Here is a 19,984-nt window from a genome sequence, read left to right as displayed (position 1 = left end):
GCGGGGCGTGAATGGAGCCCCTCCCACGCTCGCAGCATCCACGTAAGGACTCACTCCTGGCTTTAAAGAAGCAGAAAACCCCAGTTCCTTCCCCTTGGTGAAACACAGGATACCGCGTGAGGTACCTTGGAACTAATCACGTTGTTGGAATTTCTAATATTTTAATTGCAAAGGTAACATGCAATCACTTAAAAAAAAATCTATGACTGGGCGTGGCACACACCTGTCATCTCAGCCTTTCCTGAGACTGAGGCAGGAGGATCCTAACTTCCCTGCAGCCTAGGCTATCGAGCGAGCCCTTGCCTTCCAAAACAAATTATAAGGGAAAAATACAGATTTACCCAAACCCTGGTTGTTACCTATCTCTAAATGCCCTACCATCTGTACGGTGCTGACTTAATATTCCTAAATCTTCTACATTGTATCTTTATCAAGTTTTCTTGACCTGATTTTTTTTAAATAGAGAATGTTTTTTCTCAATATGGTACTTACCTTTTAACTTCGTTTCAATCGGTAGGTGTTGAATTTTCATGTAATTGTCTTTTTTAAAATTATGGTCTGAGCTACCCATACAGTAAAATATTAAATCTAGGACCAGCCAGTGAGATGGTTCTGCTTGTAAAGGCGCTTGCTGAATAAATCTGAAGACTGGGTTAATTCCCCAGAACTCATGGTATATAGAAAGCTAACAAAGTTGCCTTCTGACCTCCACAAATGCACCTGGCATGCACCCTCCCCCTATAAGTCATAAATACAGGCGCACACACAATAATTTGAGATTTATTTTAAATTTTTATTTCTGTGTATGTGTGTGCTGGAGCCGAAGGGCCTTCAGAGGCCAAAAATATCTAATAGCTCTGATACTGGACTTTTTGGAAGATATGAGCCACCTGACTTGGGTTCTGAAAATCGAACTCAGGTCCTCTACAAGAGCAGTACATGTTCTTAACTGCTCAGCCACCACTCCCGCCCCAGTAATTATATTTTCTAAAGATTATGAATTTATTGTATAACTAATTATTTCTTAAGGCTAGTTTTACATGTAGATTCTCCCTTAATTCTCCTGGAATTAACTTTTTATATTGTAAATTCTGCCTTTGATTCTTCCCAACATTGTAGCCAATTGACCCAACAATACATATCTACCAATCTATTTATTTGCTGGCCTTTTTGAGGCAGGGTCTCACTTTATAAGCCATGCTTATATAGTCTTCAACTCACTATATACTACTGTATGGTCTATAGCTCTTGGTAAGTTCTCCTCAGCTTCCTGAGCGCCACTTTTTCACATTCCAGCCACCATGCCGAGCTAAGATGTAACCTCTTTGTTTTTGGGTTTTTTTATAACAGCATTTCTCTGGGTAACCCTGGCTGCCCTGGGACTTACTCTGTACATGAAGCCACCCTACAATTCAAAGATCTGGCTGCCTTTGCCCCCAGAATGCTGGTATTAGAGGTGTGCAACACTATGCCCCCAACTGATTTGCAGCCTCTTGAACACACCCAATTTTCTCTCATACTTCTTAATATTTGTTTATTTTTATTATTTTTAAAAGTACTATATCACTATAGCTATATGCCCAACCCTCCCTTTTTCTTTTAGATACCTCTTCTTCTTTTTCCTCTTTTTTTTTTTTTTTTTCTTGCCAGGTATGGTTATCACATACCTAGAATCCCAGCAGAAAGCAGCCCGGTCTGCAGAGCCAACTCCTGGACAAACAGGGCTACAAAGAGGAACCCCACTCAAAACTACAAAAACAGATTTACTTTATTTTTAGTTGTATTTATTTCTGTGTGTGGATATGTACATTAGTGTAGGTCAGAGACATTGGATCCCTCTTGAACTAGCATAAAAAGAGGCTTTAAGGATACCCTGTATGCGTGCTGGAAACTCAGGCCCTCTGCAAGAAAAGTACGCACTCTTAGTCACTAAGCCATCTCTCCAACCCACTTTTAGGTGCTTTTTCAGAAAGCTTTAAGTATTTTTAAGTGTTTTGGTTTTCCCTACCCATCTCCACAACCTTGATTTTCAGGTGTAAAAAAAAATTGATTATATTTTGACCTGAGAACATACATACTACACATAACTTGGATCACTTCCATTCTGTTGAAGCATGTCTTACCATTTTAAAGAGTGTTCTGCATGAGAACTCAGTTGCTTTCAGAAAGAAGGATAAGAGGGGCAACAGAGGAAGACTCTCTCTCCTTGACAGATAAGACTGACTATGAGACTCCCGCCAGCCAAAACTACTCAGTGCTTCTTTATTTTGGATAACTCAATTACCTAGTAAAGCAGTATACAACAAGTCAGGATAGATAAGAAGCAAAATATCATCAGGTATGGTGGCACACAAGCCCAGAACTCAGGAGTCAGAGGCAGCAGGTAGATCACTGTGAAGTTTAAGGCCATCCTGGTCTGCATAGTTGAGTTCCAGAACAGCCAGAGCTACATAGTGAGACCCTGACTAAAAACTCAACAAAACGAAAATGTGTGCATAAGGCATGCACCCCTGGGTTTGTTCCTCAGAATTATAGAAAAAACTAAGTAATGTTAATATACATTTCCAAAAACTACATAAAGGTATATATAAAGACGCTATAGTTGGATATATACTTTTCTGAGCGCCTCTCTCTTTGGTGCCTGTGCCTAAATAGACTGAAAAACTTTTAAATTATGAATATATTTGCATGCCTGAGTATGGGGTTGTGTATGTGAGGGCAGTACACATGGAGGCCAGAAGGCATCAGATGCCCTGGAACTGGAACCACCCCTCCAACTCTGCGAAGAATAAGAAAGGGGGGACGACCGAGGAAAAACAGCAAAATAATTTTATGACATTATTCACACATACTACTTTATTTCAAGGTTTATGTACTATAGTAATCAAGACAATGGTACTGGGAAAGGCATAGACCTATATATTAATGGAATAGTTCAGACATAGACTCAGTGTGAAGTCAATTGAATTTCAAGAATATTGTAAAGAAAATTGATCCTTAACCACTTGCTGGGAGCAAGCAAACTGGGTTACATTGTTGTTTCTTTCAGACTTTGTATGAATATTTGGTTTGTGTGTGTGTGTGTGTGTGTGTGTGTGTGTGTGTGTGTATGCATGGATGGGCGCATGTGTACAATGTGCATCATTTGCACCCTCCGAGGCAAGAAGAGGGCACTAGATTCCTCTGAAACTGGGATCACAGATGACTATGACCCGCCATAAGTGTCAGAAACTGCTGAACCTATGGATGAGCAACAACAAAAAAAAAAAAAACAAAAAAACTTTAATTTGTATTTATTTACATTTCAAATGTTATCCCCTTTCCCAGTTTTCCCTTTGCAAGCCCCCTATCCCATCCCCATTTGCCCTGCTTCTATGAGCTGGCTTACTGCCCTAGCATTCCTCTAAACGGAGGCATCAAGCCTTCACAGGACCAAGTGCCTCTCCTCCTACTGATGCCAGTGAGGACCTTAGTTCCTTCAGTCCTTCCCCTAACTCCATCGGGGTCTCTGTGATCAGGCGTATGGTTGGCTTCAAGCAGCCACATCTATATTGGTCTGGCCCCCACCCCTACCTTTTTGATAGTGTCCTTGCAGTCAAGACTGGCCTAGAACCCTATATTGCTGAGGATGACTTTGGGCTCCTGACCCTCCTTCCTTGTTTCAAGGTTGCTGTATAATTACAGGTGTGTACTGTCACACTCAACCTAAGTCTTGATTTACTTTCTTAAATGGATAAAACGGAAAACCCAGTTTTTGTTCAGTGGATATTAAAATCATGGCTAATATGATCCAAGGTTTTGGTATTTTGGAAAGTACTTTTGCTATCATGTCCCAGATCTGTAATGTCCCTACCCTGTAAGGTACTAATTATGTCTGTACATTAATAGTTTTTACAGAGACTGGTATGCTTATTAATTTCTACTTGCAGAATAAAAACAAAAATCAAAACCAGAAACTGGCCATGGAAAATGCACACAAGTGAGGCTATGCAGACAAGAAAATTCTGTGTATAGAGAATACTTGAAAGTCATTCACCAGCACGCACTTGGGACACAGAGAAACAAGAAAATCAGGGATTTAAGACTACCCTTTGTCTCAAAGCAAAATCCTCAACATGAGAATTTGATCAAAATGTCAGAAGAAAAGACATTAAACATATATATGGGATGAGTCCAGTTCCTATAGAAAAACAAGCTTAAGAACACATGAGTGAACACCCTCTCTGCTTAAGTACTTAAATTCTTTCCTCCAGAGAATCGAATTTACACACATTGCTGTCAGTTGCACAAACATGCATGAAGGTGTGTCAGATCTGCCTTTGCAAGGAAAGAATGGGGAGTTCCTTTCCAGAGAGGCTGGTACATTCCAAACAACAGTTGGCTTTAGGGTGTCTACCACTGGTCTCAGTGAACAAGGGATTAATCTAGATATAAGCACACTTTAAATTTACCTTTACTTGATCTGGTTTGGGTTTTAATGGCTTTCCTGTCTATATAGTCCAAAACACTTCACAAATGCTGGTCAAGATTTAATACTGCCCCCTAGCGGGAAATAACCCCCCCCTTTTTTTTTTTTTTTTTTTTTTTTTGACCTGTTTAAGTTCTGCCTGAATTGTTTGTAGAATTTGGTTTTATGGCTGTCTATGTGACAAGGTATTATGAAGGATCACTTCATGTTAACTTCGAATTTGTAAAGTCTCTAATTCAAACATAGGGCTAGTGCGTCCCGAGTGAGAATACCTTCAGGTTCTACAGATTCACTAGGCATAACTAAGAATGTTGTGTAAGAAACTGTCATACAGCTTCAACTCTCCACCTTGACAGATCCTTATGGGTTCTCAGACAGTGAAGAAAACTGATTTACACACACTTAAAATGGGGAGGACAGGGTCTCCATATGTAGCTCTGGAACCTACTTTGTAGAGTAGCCTGACCTTGAACTCAAGGGATCAGCTTGCCTTTATATCAAATGCGGTGAGACTTTGTCCAGTAGGCTTAGCCTTTGTCTCATGTGGTGGGACTGAAGGTGTGCACCACCACACCAGAGTTTAAAAACATTTTTAAATAAAATGTTTAGTGTGTGTGAAAGAGGAAAGAGTGGACATGCAGGTGTGGCGGGCAAAGGACAAATACTGAGTTCTGTCAGCTAATCTCAGATCATCAGGTTCGGTTCCAAGAGCCTTTAAACTCTGAGCCATCTTGATACTGGACCAGTTGGCAATTTTGGGTGGCGTTAGGAAGAGACAGTACAAACTATTTGTTTGAAATCACATAGGATAGGAAACAATATTCAATAATTAGTTTCAGTCCCCCCCCCCCCGCGCACACAAAAAAAACGCTTTTGCCAGAACTGCTTAGCTCTATGTGCACACAAATTTTCTAAAAATAAATATATTAATGTAGTAAGTAGCAAGTGACTCTGCATTTCTCAAGGAATGGCAGTGCAAACAGTGAGCAAGCCTGATGACCACCATCCACGGTGGAAGACGGAGCAATTCCTACAAGCTGTCCTCTGACCTCCACATGCATGCTGTGCCAAATGCACTCAGGCACCACCATATATTAATAATGAGATAGTAAAAGTTATGTATAAGATTTTAGGGTTTGAATAAAAGGGAAAAAAGTTCAAAATTTAAAAGAACATTTTAAAATTCTGAGGAATGAATATACAACTTGATACCAAGAAGTTAGTTGTTATAAAGTGTATTACAGGTTTATGTATTACCAATTTTTATTGCCCAGCCACCTAGTGAAGAATGACATTTAACAGAATGAGAACGCTCCCATTCTAGCTATTCAAAAACATTACAAGAGGGTAAAATATGTATACAGATCACAAATTAAGAAAATACATTCAAGCTGACATGACTACATTTACTCTAAGTTTTATTAATCAGAAGTTGATTATATGAGTGGCTAGGCTTGTTTGCTACCCAACGATACTGGAAAAACAATCTATATAATTTATGATAGCATTCCTGATAGGCATCTTAAATTTGACAGCTTTTATTTGACTCTAGTCTAACCCTTCTAGTGATAAATGAGAATCATAAAAACAACCATTTGGATTAAAAGAGAAAGGACTTCTATTAACTGCTTGGTGACTCAAAGCCAAACCATAGGAATGCCACCATCCCAACATATATGAATAGTTATTCCATCAAAAATTAGTATTGCTGATCCTTCTGAATGCACAACTATCCACTTGCAAGCCAAAGAAATAAACAGATTAAGAATGTACTCACAATCCCCAAAGAAATTAGTAAAAGTGCCATTAAGAATCAGACATATTGTTTAAATACAAATTCAAATTTAACTCCAAAAGATACAGTAACTTTATTACATAAAATTTCTCCTGTGTGCTAAAAATGTTAGCATACAAGCCATAATATCTGTGTAAGTGTAGAGGGAACTGTGGAGGAGTTGTTTTACCATTTTCCATTACTGACGAACAATAGGCAGTGGGAATATTTAAGCACGCAGAGTCCTCTAAATTCAGCATTGTTATATTAATATCCAACCAAAATATACTGCCATTCTTATATAAATGCCTGCTCATCCATCTTTTAAAAATAAAGTCCATTCTCTCTCCATAAAGCTTCCTGAAGGACTGACCGGTCCATCCCACACTAACTGGGACGCTGTCTTTGGGGACACTGTGGGTGCTTCTGCAGTTGTTGCAGTCCAGGCAGCACTGTACCTTTAAAAGCTTGTCCAAGATATAGCTTTGGAAAACCTAAACAAAAGACGCATCTGTGGCAAAGTACAATTCATTGAATTCCACAGCAATTAGTACAAAGCAGCTCTGTAGTGCAGCATTGGCTTTCATCTACCAGTTACTTCCAGAGGGAATCCAGTCTACTGTACCTGAAAATCTCGAAAATCGACTTGTATTTCCTAAGGCAAAGGAGTGGAGCACTGAAAGGAGACTTCAGAGTGAAGCGTTACAACTGTGGTTCTCACGGACAACAGCTTTTTTAACAGATTAAATCAAGCAGTCACAACCCCCCCCCCCAAAAAAAATCCAAGATCCAGAACCTTCTAGCATTTCTAGACTGTGAACTCTTAACAATAATATATATTCAATACATGGATGCACAGAACCATGATTCTCTCTGAGGCTCCATGGAAAAGAACACGTGTTAAAAATAGTTCACAAAAAAACCCCGAGACAATAGAAACCTATTTCATTTCATTGCACCCAAGGACATGACACAAAATATTGATTTAAAGAGGTAGATGAAAAAGAAAAAGAAAACCAGATTCTCCATTCTTTGTCACTTTTATTCAGTAGTAGTTTTTTTTCCTTATTTTCAGTGCCATACATGGCAAGGAGTGATTACAGCCAACTGTTATTAAAACATTTGTTCGTAACATATTCCCCCATTACCACTGACCCCAAATTGACTCATTTTGTGTGCTTTCGTTCTTCCTTTTTTTAATACGCCACCACCGAGACAAGGTGGAAAGGGCAAGGGTAAGAGATGGAGGGAAGAGTCCAGGAGGCCAGAGAGGAGGAATGCTACAAGCCACAGTAAGAATGAGCTGTATTTAATTTAAAAAAGAGGGGAGGGGTGTACCCCACAAATGATACAGTAATGAGGATACACAAATTCCATAGCATGACTGAAGGCGTTCACTGTGTTTGACGTCATCACAATGGAAGGCATAAAAAGTGGAGTACATCAATGCTGACACAGTCCAGTCCAGTCCACCAGGCAAGATGGTGCAAGAAGTCATTAAATTAAAAGTGCCCTTCCCTTCCCTAAATGGCTAGCAGACATGGAAACAGCCCGGGATGCATCCGCACAGCTTTCTCCATGTGGCTATCAAATGTGTTGTTGAATGGCACACTGTCAAACACTGGAAAGGGACGCCACAATGGACCGCTCTCTTATAGGTATGAATGCTAGATTCAACTATCTCACTAAGCAGGAAGTGGCTCCTCTGCAGAGAATGCCAGCCTAATTCACTTTGTCTTGAAATATATACAGATTGTTTGTAGTTGCTACAGCAATGATGTTTTCCTTGGGATGCCAGGCTGTATGAAGGATTTTCTTGTTGAAGTCTAGGCTGTCAACACTGATTTCATCTTTCTTTCGCTTGCCGCTTGCACAGACTTTGCGTGGCTTCAAAACCGTGCGAGGCTTATTATTTTCTCGTGATGCTTCTAGGGTTATATCTCGCTTTGTGTTCCTGTCGAACATTCTGAAGAAATTATTGTAGGATCCAGTCATGACAACACTGTAAAGGTAGAACATCCAGTCAAACATGTTAACAAGAGACTGTTTACTGTAAAAGTCAGTGACCATCCTGGCCCAACACTCTATAGGAAGCATCTTCTCTAGGTTTATTTCACTTAGGACAGAGACTGTTGATAAGAAACCACAAACATTTAAACCCTCCTTCAAAAAAGCAAGTCTAAGGAATTAAATAGGCCAACAGCACCTAAGTACATTTTTCTTTTTCATCTGAGTTACCCCCATTGAGTTAATTTTTCCAACTGCAAGCCACACAACCAACAAAACTAGTAACAAATAGAGCTCATTGTAACCTCTACCAATAACATTTCAACCTCCTCCAAAATGGGGCAAAAAGAAAAAAAAAAGGGTTGTTTCTTAGGAAGCAGTTTCATGATGTGAATTATGGCCTATTTTTTACTTCTCAGATAACTTTTTGTTTTCATTTTTCTGATGAGGTCTCATTATGCTACCAGATTAGCCTCAAAATTATAACCCTCCTGCCTCAACATTCCTAGTACAAGGAGTATAGGCAAATGTTTACTATGCCAAGTTCAGATGTTTTATGAATGTTTACAATAAACCTGGTCAAAAACCTTTCCAATTTGGATTGCCAGCCCCTTAAAGAACAGATAATCTAAATTAAATTCAAGTGGGTTCATGTCCCTGGCAACAATGAAACTGTTTCTTTAAAAATAAGTCATATTCCAGGGCTACATCGTAAAACTCTTGCTGAGGAAGTGAGGGAGAATCACATAAATCACCGTGGTTTACCCATCCCTCTGGTATCCAGGTTTGTAAGATTTGTATATGACATGTAATCAATGAAAAAATGCAATGCTCACACTGAGAAAGTCTATGCAATGACTGTGTCACTGTCTAACACAAAATGCTGAGGCTATGAAAGATGAGAAGACTGAAGGACTTTTCTAGAATAAAAAGAACAAAATGAGATATGACATCATGTCACTGTAAGGTAAGAGCAAGTTCTTCTGTGCCATGAAGGGACTGAGAGCACCTGGTGGGCCAGTGAGCTCTGTAGACTGACTAAAGCTGACACTGAGGTCAGAGCTGTGGTAGATGGGGTGCGTCCTTTAGGAAGCAGTGTGAGAACTGTGAGGGTTTGGTGAGAAAGAGTACTTGCTGCTTTTACAGGTTTCTGTTCCCAGCAACCCACTGTGGCTCATGACCCCTTTTACTCCAGTTCTAGATCTGCAACCTTCTTCTGGCCTTCACAAGGCACAAACATGCTACACACACACATATATACACACATACATAAACATTTATACACATAAAATAAACACTGTAAGAAATAGGTTGGAATTTAGTAAGTAATTTGAAAAGAATCATTCCAAAAACTTTTTTTCTTTCAATTCTATTGACCTATTTACCTACCTGCCTGCCTGTCTGTCTATTGGTTGACTGATTGTGGGGTGCGTGGGTGTGTGTGTGTTACATGGTGGCGGTCAGAGGACAGTCTTTAAGAGTTAGTTTTCTTTCCCTTTTGAGTTCCAGAAATCCAACTCAGGTTGTTAGCGTTGGCAGCCTTTTGCTCCATCAGCCATCCTGCCTGCCCTCAGAAAGTATTCTGAATGTTGAGAATAACTTCCTTCATAATGGAAGGAAACTGAGAGCTGCTAACCATATAGCTATGCAACACACCACACTTACACACCAGTATGTTCTCTTCTTCATATATGTCCTGGCTTCACATTTAGCAGCAACATCGTAAGTCCTTAGCCCACAGCAGGCCTGTGAGCAGTGTGGCCAGCCTATTATTGGGCCTCATGTAAAACTCAGGTAATTATAACTTGACAAGCACCCCCAAGTTCTAGGGCTCTCTGGAACATCTCACACCAAGGAATCTGAATCATATCAAGCTTTTTAAACTCAATTACTACCAGTAAAGCACCTCTAATTGCTTCAGATACGGACTAAATTAACTTAAAATTATGCTTTAAGTGAACACAATAAGCAGCAAGTACTTCCAATAACATACAAATTGTTACTTCTGTGAAATTAAGGGAGTGGTAACAAGACACTGTATCAAGTATTTGCCACCTCTCAAGTTCCCCAAACAATAGATCAGCAACCAAATGAAAGCCCAATGTTTTAACTAACTGCCATAGCAGAGTTGTGACTTTATTTTAAATGCTTCTTGAATCCTTGTCTGTGTTACTTAGGCTAGCCTCAGACTCCCAAGCTCAAACAATCCTTCTGCCTCAGCTGTCCAAGTAGGTGAGACCACAGGCACACATAGCTAGCAATGTTGTTATTTGGCTTTCAAAGGGGGAAAAATTTCTTAATAAAACAATTTAAGTACTTATAGCTTCTTGCTGCAGACCTCCATTTACTTTGAAAATCAATGCTTAGTTTCCAACATTATGGCTCCATTCATTACGTGTTATTCACAGCTCCCTGGAGGGAAAGTGAGTGACTTAACTCCTGTCAGAAAACCCTGAGGCTGTATTTACAAACAAGTGTAACAAACAAGAGAAATGAAATATTCAGTTTCTTCCCTTACCTGTCAGACCCATTCCAACAACATTCAAATTTGTCAAATATGCAGTCGTTTTCATACAGTGAGCAAAGTTTACTTCTGAGGTATTCGTGTACCTGTGGAGAAAATATATATTGAGTTTACATCTTTCTCTGCTCAAATCAGGAACGTGACTAAAAAGGTCTACAGAATTTGTCTGTCTACAGAATCACACATCCCTCTAATTGTACCATTTCTCTTCCTTCATCTTGACAGACTCTCGGGCAGGCACACTCTCCTGTGACACAACTAAGAAAAACCACCTTTATGGGCATGGCAGTGCACGAGGTAAGCATGAATAAGACAGCCTATGATTACTTACCGAAGAATGCACGACCCGCTACCCCAAGGCTCACATGCTTGAAAGTTCGGTCCACAGCTGGCAGTCTGGCACACCATGGTGCCAGTACTGAACCACATGAGTAACAAAATTAAGTTTAAGTGCAATCCTGAACAGACAATATACTTTTACACAGGCAATGGTAAAATATCAATGACTCTTCTGGGGAAAGCTAACAATGTATCACTCAAAAACCCTGTGAGGAGCACCTTGATATACTTTTCCCACAGATACACACTCTTCAAAAGAAACAAACTGCAAATACCTGGTATGTCTCCACCGGCCTGTTTTCCATATTCAAGTCCCAAATTTTGACTGACAAATAGTCTCTAGTCATCATATAGCGACCACTATGGCTGAATTTTACATCAGAAATAGAGGAGATGATTTCAGAAAAAAATGACCTGTTGCTGGGATCTTCAGGTTCTTCAAACACTGAAAACAGAGAGAAACGTTTTATATTTGGGCTTGGATAAATCATTTTCTATCACAGGCTAGTCCAAAAAAATTAAAATATTTTGCCAGCTTTAGAAACATGTTTCATCACAAAGTCTTTTGAGAGAAAATGATCAGTACAAAGTGCAAACCGCAGCTACTAAGGTAGGAGTCTGATTCTGCACAGGCGGATGTCCAAGGTGCTTTACTTCAGTGCATCCCCTACCTCACTGCTCCATACCGTCACCCAGGAAACCACCACCCACCTCACTATCCAATTTCTAGGATTTTGTCAACTGGCACATATTTGAATTTTTCAATGCAATCAAAACCAAGAAAATAATTTTATAGCCCTCCCCCTTGCTTTTACAATATTCTACTTACTTTTAGTTTATGTGTATGATATGTAAGGTGCTGGTCCTTTGGAACTAGTGCCACATACAAACAGCTCTGAGCTGCCACAGTCTTTACTGCCAAACCAGCTCCCCAGCCTCATTCATTTTAAAACCCATGTTTTCCCAACATTTTATAAAGATGAGAAAAACTTTTTGGGGGGGGGTTGGGTGGGTGGGGGTAAGGGAATAAGAAGGGAGGAAAAAAAAGAAACTCTGACTGACATCATGCTAGAGAGTTTAACCACACTTATACTCCAACAGACACTCCTACCCTATGGCTTCCTGTGAAATCCCACAGACACAGACCCAGGTCAAGTCTGAGTAGATGACTATTTTAAAGAAAGGGCAGAAACAGACTTACGTTTAGAATGCCTGTCACAGAGCGCAGATGCCCTCATGTCACATAACCGAATAGTTCCTTTACTGCTGCTGTACACAAACGTGTTACAGCTGTTGGGATGAAACTCTGCAGCTGTGATCACCTCCGTGAGCTCTTCCATATTGGCAGGCTTGATGTCCACAATATCTAGATGGCATTTCATTAAGGAATCTACACTTGGAAAAGGGCAAAAAACTAAGAACTTGTATTTCTTCTCAATAACTACTCCTTTTTATGAGAAACCCCAGAAGTGTTCAAGTGTGTTTTCTATCTTTTTTCTTTTTTTTAATGAGAGTTCTTCCCATCCATAGACGAGCTGGCCAGAAATTCCTGCCCTTGGAGTGATGGGACTGTGAGACAGCACTGTCATGCATGGGCAGGAACAAACCTTAAAACAGTTCCATATCCCAACTCTCCCTGTTTTAATTATTTAAGAGGGGTTGGGGAGATGGGAAGACATTATAAATCAAGGACTTGAATATATCTAGGAGATAAAATAAATCTTATATGGATAGACATAATTTGATTTCTTTACCAAACACCAAACTAAACAAATTAAGTGGATACTAAAACTCCTGTCTGTAATTTCCAGATGCCAGAGATTAATTCGCAAATCATCTGCTGATAAGTAGGTTTCATAATCACTATTGATAGAAATGGAGTTGATGTGGTAGGTGTGGGCGTTGGCAAATATTCTCCGTGGACTGGCCTCCACCATTAGATCCATGGGCCTAAACACCGGCACCTGTCAACAAAATAGAAAAACCCAGATTTTAAAAAAGTAAAAATCCTTTTAAACAGTACGAGATTTATAAGACCATCATTTCACTTTTGAGAACACAGACCATAGAAAAATATAAGTTTATATATATTTTATATATAAGAATAGAGCTCTGGGGCTGGAGAGATGGCTCGGTGGTTAAGAGCACTGACTGCTTTTCCATAAGTCCTGAGTTCAATTTATAGCAATCACATGGTGGCTCACAACCATCTGCAATGCAATGTGATGCCCTCTTCTGGTTTATCTGAAGAGAGTGACAGTGTACTCACAGACATAAAGTAAATCTTTTTTTTTTTTAAAGAGTCTTTCTTAGCCACTGATGTTGCTTGATAAGCACTGAAGGGGGGGGGGGGGTCTGAACAACCCACCTTCTTTTCCAGGAAGAAACAGTACTAGTTTATAAGTTGTAGCTCTAGTATAAACTAGCAAATGTTTCTGGTTTGATTTAATGAGACTAAAATGGAAAGCCCAGATTCTTATTCTCAGTGCCTTTAGCACAAACTATAATATTCTGCCATTTCTACTTTCTCAGCTCCAAAGCTCACTATGTAACAAATAAGGTTCCAACCCTGAAAGCCAAAACCAGTAAACAGCAGAGTATAAAACAGTCTGTATGAGTCCCAGTTCTGTCTCCCTTAGCAGTGGGACCTCTATAGAGTTGTTTCTGTTTCAATGGAGAGACACAATGTCCAATGAAGAACTGTTCACCAGGTTGGAGCCAGAGTATAAAATATTGACAGAAACCTAACCAAGGCTTCTCTTTGAAGACAGGGTCTCCTTACATCTCTGGCTGTCCTAGAAAACACACTATTAAGTCTAGGCTGGACTCAAACTTAAGAGACCCACTTGCCTCTGCCCATTGTTCTGGGACTGAGAGTAATTTTAATAAGTACTTACCCGTAGTGTAGTGACTGTAGTAGGATCTCTATATCTTCCATCTTCCTCTTTCAAGTTATAGCCTTCTGGTCTTTTGTCTCTTTCACTGATTTTCCATAATTTTATTGTTTTATCTGGGGAGAGAATAAAGAAAGCCTTCAAAAACAGCAGGGAAAAAATAATTCTGATAGAAAAGTCATTTTAAATATGCCATCAAATACTTCACCTAAACTATTTTTTACTCCCCCAACATCTCCTTTTTAGATATAGATAAGATTTCAGTGAGTAGCCTTGGCCTAAACTTTCTACATAGACTACAGGCTTCAAACTCAAAGCTCTCCCTATCTCTGTCTCCCAATTGCTGGAATTAAAGTATTGGTCCACTGTGGCTGGCTTGTGTGCAAGTGTTCACTCTGTAAACCACTTTTCTAGAACTCTTTATGTACCTCAGGTACAACACAAGCTACTCTTAGCAACAATAACAAAAAGAAGCCAGATGCTATTTCTTAAAGTTTAAGTAAGGTACTTTAAAGTGTAACTAACTTTCAAAAATACTCAGAACTGTTTCAGGGGCATAAACACATCTATGTGCACAAACTTGCCCAGCATTCAATATTATGGTAGAAAGTCAGCTCTACCTACAACTGAGCTCAAGTGGCAAGGCCACTCCTTGGATCCTATCCAAGCATATTTTATGGAAGACCAGGCTCCTTGACAGCATAGCATGATTGTTTTGAATTTGCCTTTTCTCCTCTTGGATCAGGGACTCCCTAAATACAAAACGGGCCTGAAAGCAGTGATTAAAAGTTTCAAATATAGATGTATTCTCATATATACTTTACCCAGGTTAATGTCAACATCTTATGCAACAATAGCAATGCTTGTCAAAACTGAATGTTAACACTATAGAAACTAAGGTTGTCCCTGAGATTTGAATAAGTTTCCCACTAACACCCATTTTCTGTCTCAGGATCCAAACACCACTTCATGGCATTTTGCCATGAAGCCTCCTCAGTCTTTAAATCTGCCTCTCAGACTTGGATAATTTATCTTTATTTGGGCAGCTGTGAACAGTAGGGCTGTGGCCCTTCAATGAATGTCCTTCATTGGGTGCTTAGAAGAACACAATGGTGAAGTGACCTCCAAGCTCACCACACAAGGGCACAGACTGTCAGCATAATTGGTGGCTGGTAGCTGGTGCTGCCAGGCTTCTCAATGGCACCCTTTGCATACCTGCTCACTTTATTCTTTGGAAATAAAATCTATCCATGTATTGTTTATCTAACTATTTACTATGGATACATGTATGATTTTATGTAGTTATGATTCTAAAATGGTATTTTTATACAAAAGCAAGACATTTTGAATGATCTCATATAAGCAAAATTGAATACCATAGGTTTTTTTTTTAAAGATATTTATTTATTTTATTTATGTGAGTACACTGTAGAGGGCAACAGATCCCGTTACAGATGGTTGCGTGAATTAAACTCAGGACCTTTGCAAGAGCAGTCAGTGCTCTTAAACAGCTAAGCCATCTCTCCAGCCCAAAACCATAGTTTTAAAATAGCCTGGAAACCATTTTAAAAGTGGTGCAAGACAATCGCTACAGAAGACACCAGTGCAGCCATTTCTACTTCCTGCTTACAACACTTGATACAAAATGAAATGCAAACATAAAAACTCCTGACTTCAGTAACTTACAGTCTTCCCCTAAGCTCTCGTCTAGATCTTGCGATTTTCCTGTAGCTAGGTTCTGCTTCCTGTGTACCACTAGACTTACAGACAGATGATTGAGTAATAAAAGCTCACTTTAATCCATATACATACTTAAAGACATAGACATCACTTAGAAATCCCCTTCTGAAGATGAGGATGCCAAATCTGCCCTTTCCCCTCCCCTATCTCCAGCCCACTGAAATTCAGCAACTTTATAAATGGTCCAGATAGGAAACTATAACATACCAAACTTTCAGATGGGACGAAATTAGTTAATGTTTTCTTATAGTAACAGAGAAAAACAAAAACAACGAAAAGCCCCCCAAAGCAAACAAACAACTCTGACAAAATCTGATTCAATTTTTTAAAGGTATATTTTTTTCAATCATAAAACTTGTGAATTTAAAAACTATTTTTTGTTTCAGTGATAAAATACAGAACACTGAAGTGCGTAATAGTTACATGATCTCAGTGTAGACTGAGAAGCACTAACACAGGACATAAAATTGCTACACGTAAATCCATTTGTATCTAGCACTTCTGGCCCACAGCTGGTAGTCTGTGAGAAAGATCAACTCAACTCCACAGAACCACACAATGGAATGTGATGTGTACCATCATGAAATGAGCAGTCGTCTCTGCAGCTCTCTTCTTCCTAAAACCTCTACTCTATAACATCCCTAAATTGACAACACAAATAGCTCAACTGTCCCACCAATCCAAAGGTCTCTATAATTCCTCCTGTTACAAGCAGAGGGTCAAAGTAAGGAAAACCATGTGGCCAGGTTTTTTTTTTTTTGGCGGCGGGGGGGGGGGGGGCAAAAACATTGCTTTAATTATGATTTTAAAACATCTTTGCCAAAAAGCGATGAGAACAACCCATTTCCTAGTGCTCATGATCACTATGGTGGTCAGCAGGACTAAGGGGAAGGCAAACAATGTTTTTAAATTTGCACCTAATTTAATATTTAAGGGCTATGATGCTGAATCTCACAGTAAACTTAGACAGACTATACTATGGATGTTGACATCTCCAAAAAACTTTCATACCTCAAAAGCCATTGGGCATAGCTCCAGTTTTACCCTTCTTACACCTTCTCTATCCCTTCATACTCAGACACAAGTTTATAAAATGCTGAACCTTTTAATGCTACCATATAGGGCCCTATTTTTAAATACATACCCCCACCCCAAGGTGTTACCAAACCTTAGATCAATAATAACAGAACATTGCAATCTGTTTGAATAATCACAGCCCCCATGTATTTGAAAGTCTCAGGGGTAGGCTCTGAGGCTTCCAAAAGCCCACGCCAGACCCAGTCTGTCTTATCCCTTTCCATATCCCTGCCCCTTCCCTCTCCATGTTGTCGATCAGGATGAAGCTCTCAACCACTTTCCCAGCACCGTACCTGCTGCTCTGCCCTTAAATAATTTGTAACACTATTCAGTATTTTCAAATGTAGGCACCTAGTATGTTCAGAGATACTGCCCACTGTCTACAGATACAGAACAGAGTCACAGACCCCTGCTCCAGCCACAGGAACTCTTAGTAGCCTCACCCCCAAACAGCCTCCAAATGCTTACTGCCTAAAGTAAGGTTCATCAGAATGGGCATAGTTACACACTCCTACGACCCATCACAAAACCAAATAAAGGAATGCTTATTTAATGACACTTTTTCTAGAAGAGGAAAACAGTATCTACTGAAGCTGCACGTGTCATACACAAATGAATGACAATTAATGGTCTGCTATGAGAAGGGAGGCGGGACTTGAGCACTCACTGGGTCTCACCATTCACTACTGTTTCTACTTGAGCTCTTGAAAGCCTATAATTGAGCTTCCTCTTTAGAAAGTAAAAATATGAAACGAACTGCCATGAAGTAGGTAGGCCTTATGGCCCAAGCTTATCACTCCAACCTGGGAAAGCTAAGGCAGAAAGATTCCAGGTTCAAATCTGCTTGAGCTAGGAAATAAGTTCAAGACCAGCACATGAAACTGAATCTATGTCCAAAAGGAAAAAAAAAAAAAGTAATAAGGTAAGGCAAGTAGGTAACCAGGTATAATGGTATATGTCTTTAATCCCAAATACTCAGGAAACAGAGGGAAGCAGAGCTTTGCCAAGTTCCATGTAAGCCTAGGCTACATGATGAGTTCCTGACTCAAAAAAAGAGGGGAGGAATAGGTGGAGTGGAGGAGGCTGGAAGACACACCTCTGAAGACAGAAAGGCTCTCAGTCATAAAAATAAATATTCCAAGCCAAACTATAATATACAACACACTTCCCGGGGATATTTGTTTTATTTAAAAAAGATACAATCATGTATTACTTGATGCAAAAACCAAACAAACAAGCAAAAACCCAAAATGTTGAAGCACTACTTGAAGTACCTTAGTTTACCACATAAATCAAAATGGAAGCAAGACCAGAAGCTATCATCTGTTTCTTCTATCAAGGATTCGATGTGTTGCAGCCTTGTTATGTTACTTCCTTTTAGGAAGAGGTGAAGTGGGATACAGTGGGCATGCCCATATTTGGGAGGCCGAAGTAGGATATCAAGACTTCAAAGCTAGCCTGGGCTACAATGCAAGACTGTCTCATTACCTCCCTTGCCTCATAAACACAAAGAAAGTGCCACTTATGTAAAAAGAGAGGAAGGCAGAGGGTAAAAAAATTTAATTGAGAGAAAATGGGTCTCCAAGGAGGCATGGGATTAGGAGTGGAAATGTTTTCTGCACTGTATTCCATAAATTCAATACAGTAATCCACGGGGCACAAGAGTGCATGAAGGGGGCTCTAAATATCTCCCACTGTGTTACCCTAAGTAGTCATGAGTCTACACACTCTGCAAATAGAAAGATCTAAGTGCTAAGGTTTGCTTCTATTAATAGTTAGATGAGAAAATGTGAGATTTCTGCTAACATGTGTCAGCCTAAAAATTTTTATAGACCATGACACCCAGATCTCCAAGTATCACCCCCACCTCTTTAATCTCAAGTTCATAATTAAACACACACACACACAAATTCCATTCTTAACTTGTCATGCAGAACTTAAAACTCTGTCCAACATCTCACACAGATCTAACCTTTTCTAACACCTTTCCTTACGTAATTATAGCTAACATGAGAAGGGCCTGTATCCTCTACAGGACATGTGTCCATGTGGCACCTGAAAACAAAAAATGCACACTTACCGTTGGTAGACAATAAAAACTGGGCAGCATTTTTCTGGGGTAACCACCTAATTTTGTTGATCTTCTCTTCTATTTCTAAGCTTTTCAAGTAGTCAAATTCTGGCTCATGGCTCTGGAAGGTGCTGTAAACATTGTATTCTCCTCTGCTATGAGACTGGATTTTGTTCTACAACAACAACAACAACAAAAAAAAATATTTGGACTATGTTGAGAAATACATAAAACCATAATCAACCCCAACAGACTCTGAATACTGTAGACACCCAAACTAGGCAGCTCTATCCTATATGCTATTGTACTGTTCTCTGTTTTTAAAGTCCTTCAAGGAGAAAGAAAGCTTTACTAAGAGTAAGAAAGAAACATTTTAAGTAAGCTTTATTAAATAGGAAACTGGTAGACCAAATACAGACTGATTTGGTTAATTTGTATACTATCTAGCATGGTCATACTGTTAAAGCAGGAAACTGAACACCCATAGTAATGGATACATTTAAAGTGTAAAATTAGGAAGATGCTGCTCAGAAACAGCTGGCTGGAGCCCATTTTCTCCACTCTGTTATCTAATCTGATGTTTGGTCCTCTTATCCTTTCTGAAGCCTCTTTTCTATATCTCACTAATGAAAAGCCCTTAAAAAGGTGCTCTCCTGAATCTAACAACCCATGTCACCCATATATAGATAACAGCACCCTGGCAATGCCTGTCTGAACCTCTGCTCCATGGCTTTCTCTGCCGAGTTCTTTCTGATCACAGGAACCTCACAAACTGATGCTAGTTCACTTAGTGCCAGTCTGCTGATATATATTTATCCAATTGAAGGGATTCAATACAAACACTATTTGAAGTGTTTCTGTTAACAATTGTAGCCTAGCAAAAGAATTATAATCACAATTTCATCTTGTGACCTACCACAAAATTAGAAACATTTTCATAAAGAATATTAAAAAAACTTACTAGATTCTTTGGAAAAATAGATTAAATGAAAACACAACTGTATGTATGGATAAGCAATCTCTTTAATGAAAACAAAGTTATCAAGTGAAATGTTTATAGCTACCAAAACACCCATCTTCCCACCCACAT

The 19,984-nt window shown here is 39.4% G+C and overlaps 1 protein-coding gene across 2 annotated transcripts in view; it reads right to left on the bottom strand.

Annotated features, from left to right (window-relative positions):
• Positions 1 to 7,529: 7,529 nt before the first annotated feature.
• The window catches only part of PPP2R2A (protein phosphatase 2 regulatory subunit Balpha), a 50,304-nt gene continuing 37,849 nt past the window's right edge, over positions 7,530 to 19,984 (bottom strand). For both annotated transcript variants that reach the window (XM_080926707.1, XM_080926708.1), the window contains exons 4-10: positions 18,904 to 19,069; positions 14,010 to 14,122; positions 12,899 to 13,076; positions 12,314 to 12,478; positions 11,388 to 11,557; positions 10,768 to 10,859; positions 7,530 to 8,244 (exon numbers count right to left, since the gene is read on the bottom strand). In XM_080926707.1, the coding sequence (XP_080782833.1) occupies positions 7,965 to 8,244; positions 10,768 to 10,859; positions 11,388 to 11,557; positions 12,314 to 12,478; positions 12,899 to 13,076; positions 14,010 to 14,122; positions 18,904 to 19,069 (1,164 nt within the window). In that variant the 3' untranslated portion in view covers positions 7,530 to 7,964. The remainder of the gene's footprint in view (positions 8,245 to 10,767; positions 10,860 to 11,387; positions 11,558 to 12,313; positions 12,479 to 12,898; positions 13,077 to 14,009; positions 14,123 to 18,903; positions 19,070 to 19,984) is intronic.

Source organism: Micromys minutus (genome assembly GCF_963924665.1).
Source record: "Micromys minutus genome assembly, chromosome: 12".
In the NCBI taxonomy this organism is placed as follows: Eukaryota; Metazoa; Chordata; class Mammalia; order Rodentia; family Muridae; genus Micromys; species Micromys minutus.
The sequence above is the reverse complement of the archived record's forward strand: the minus strand, read 5'-3'. Positions and strand labels throughout refer to the sequence as shown.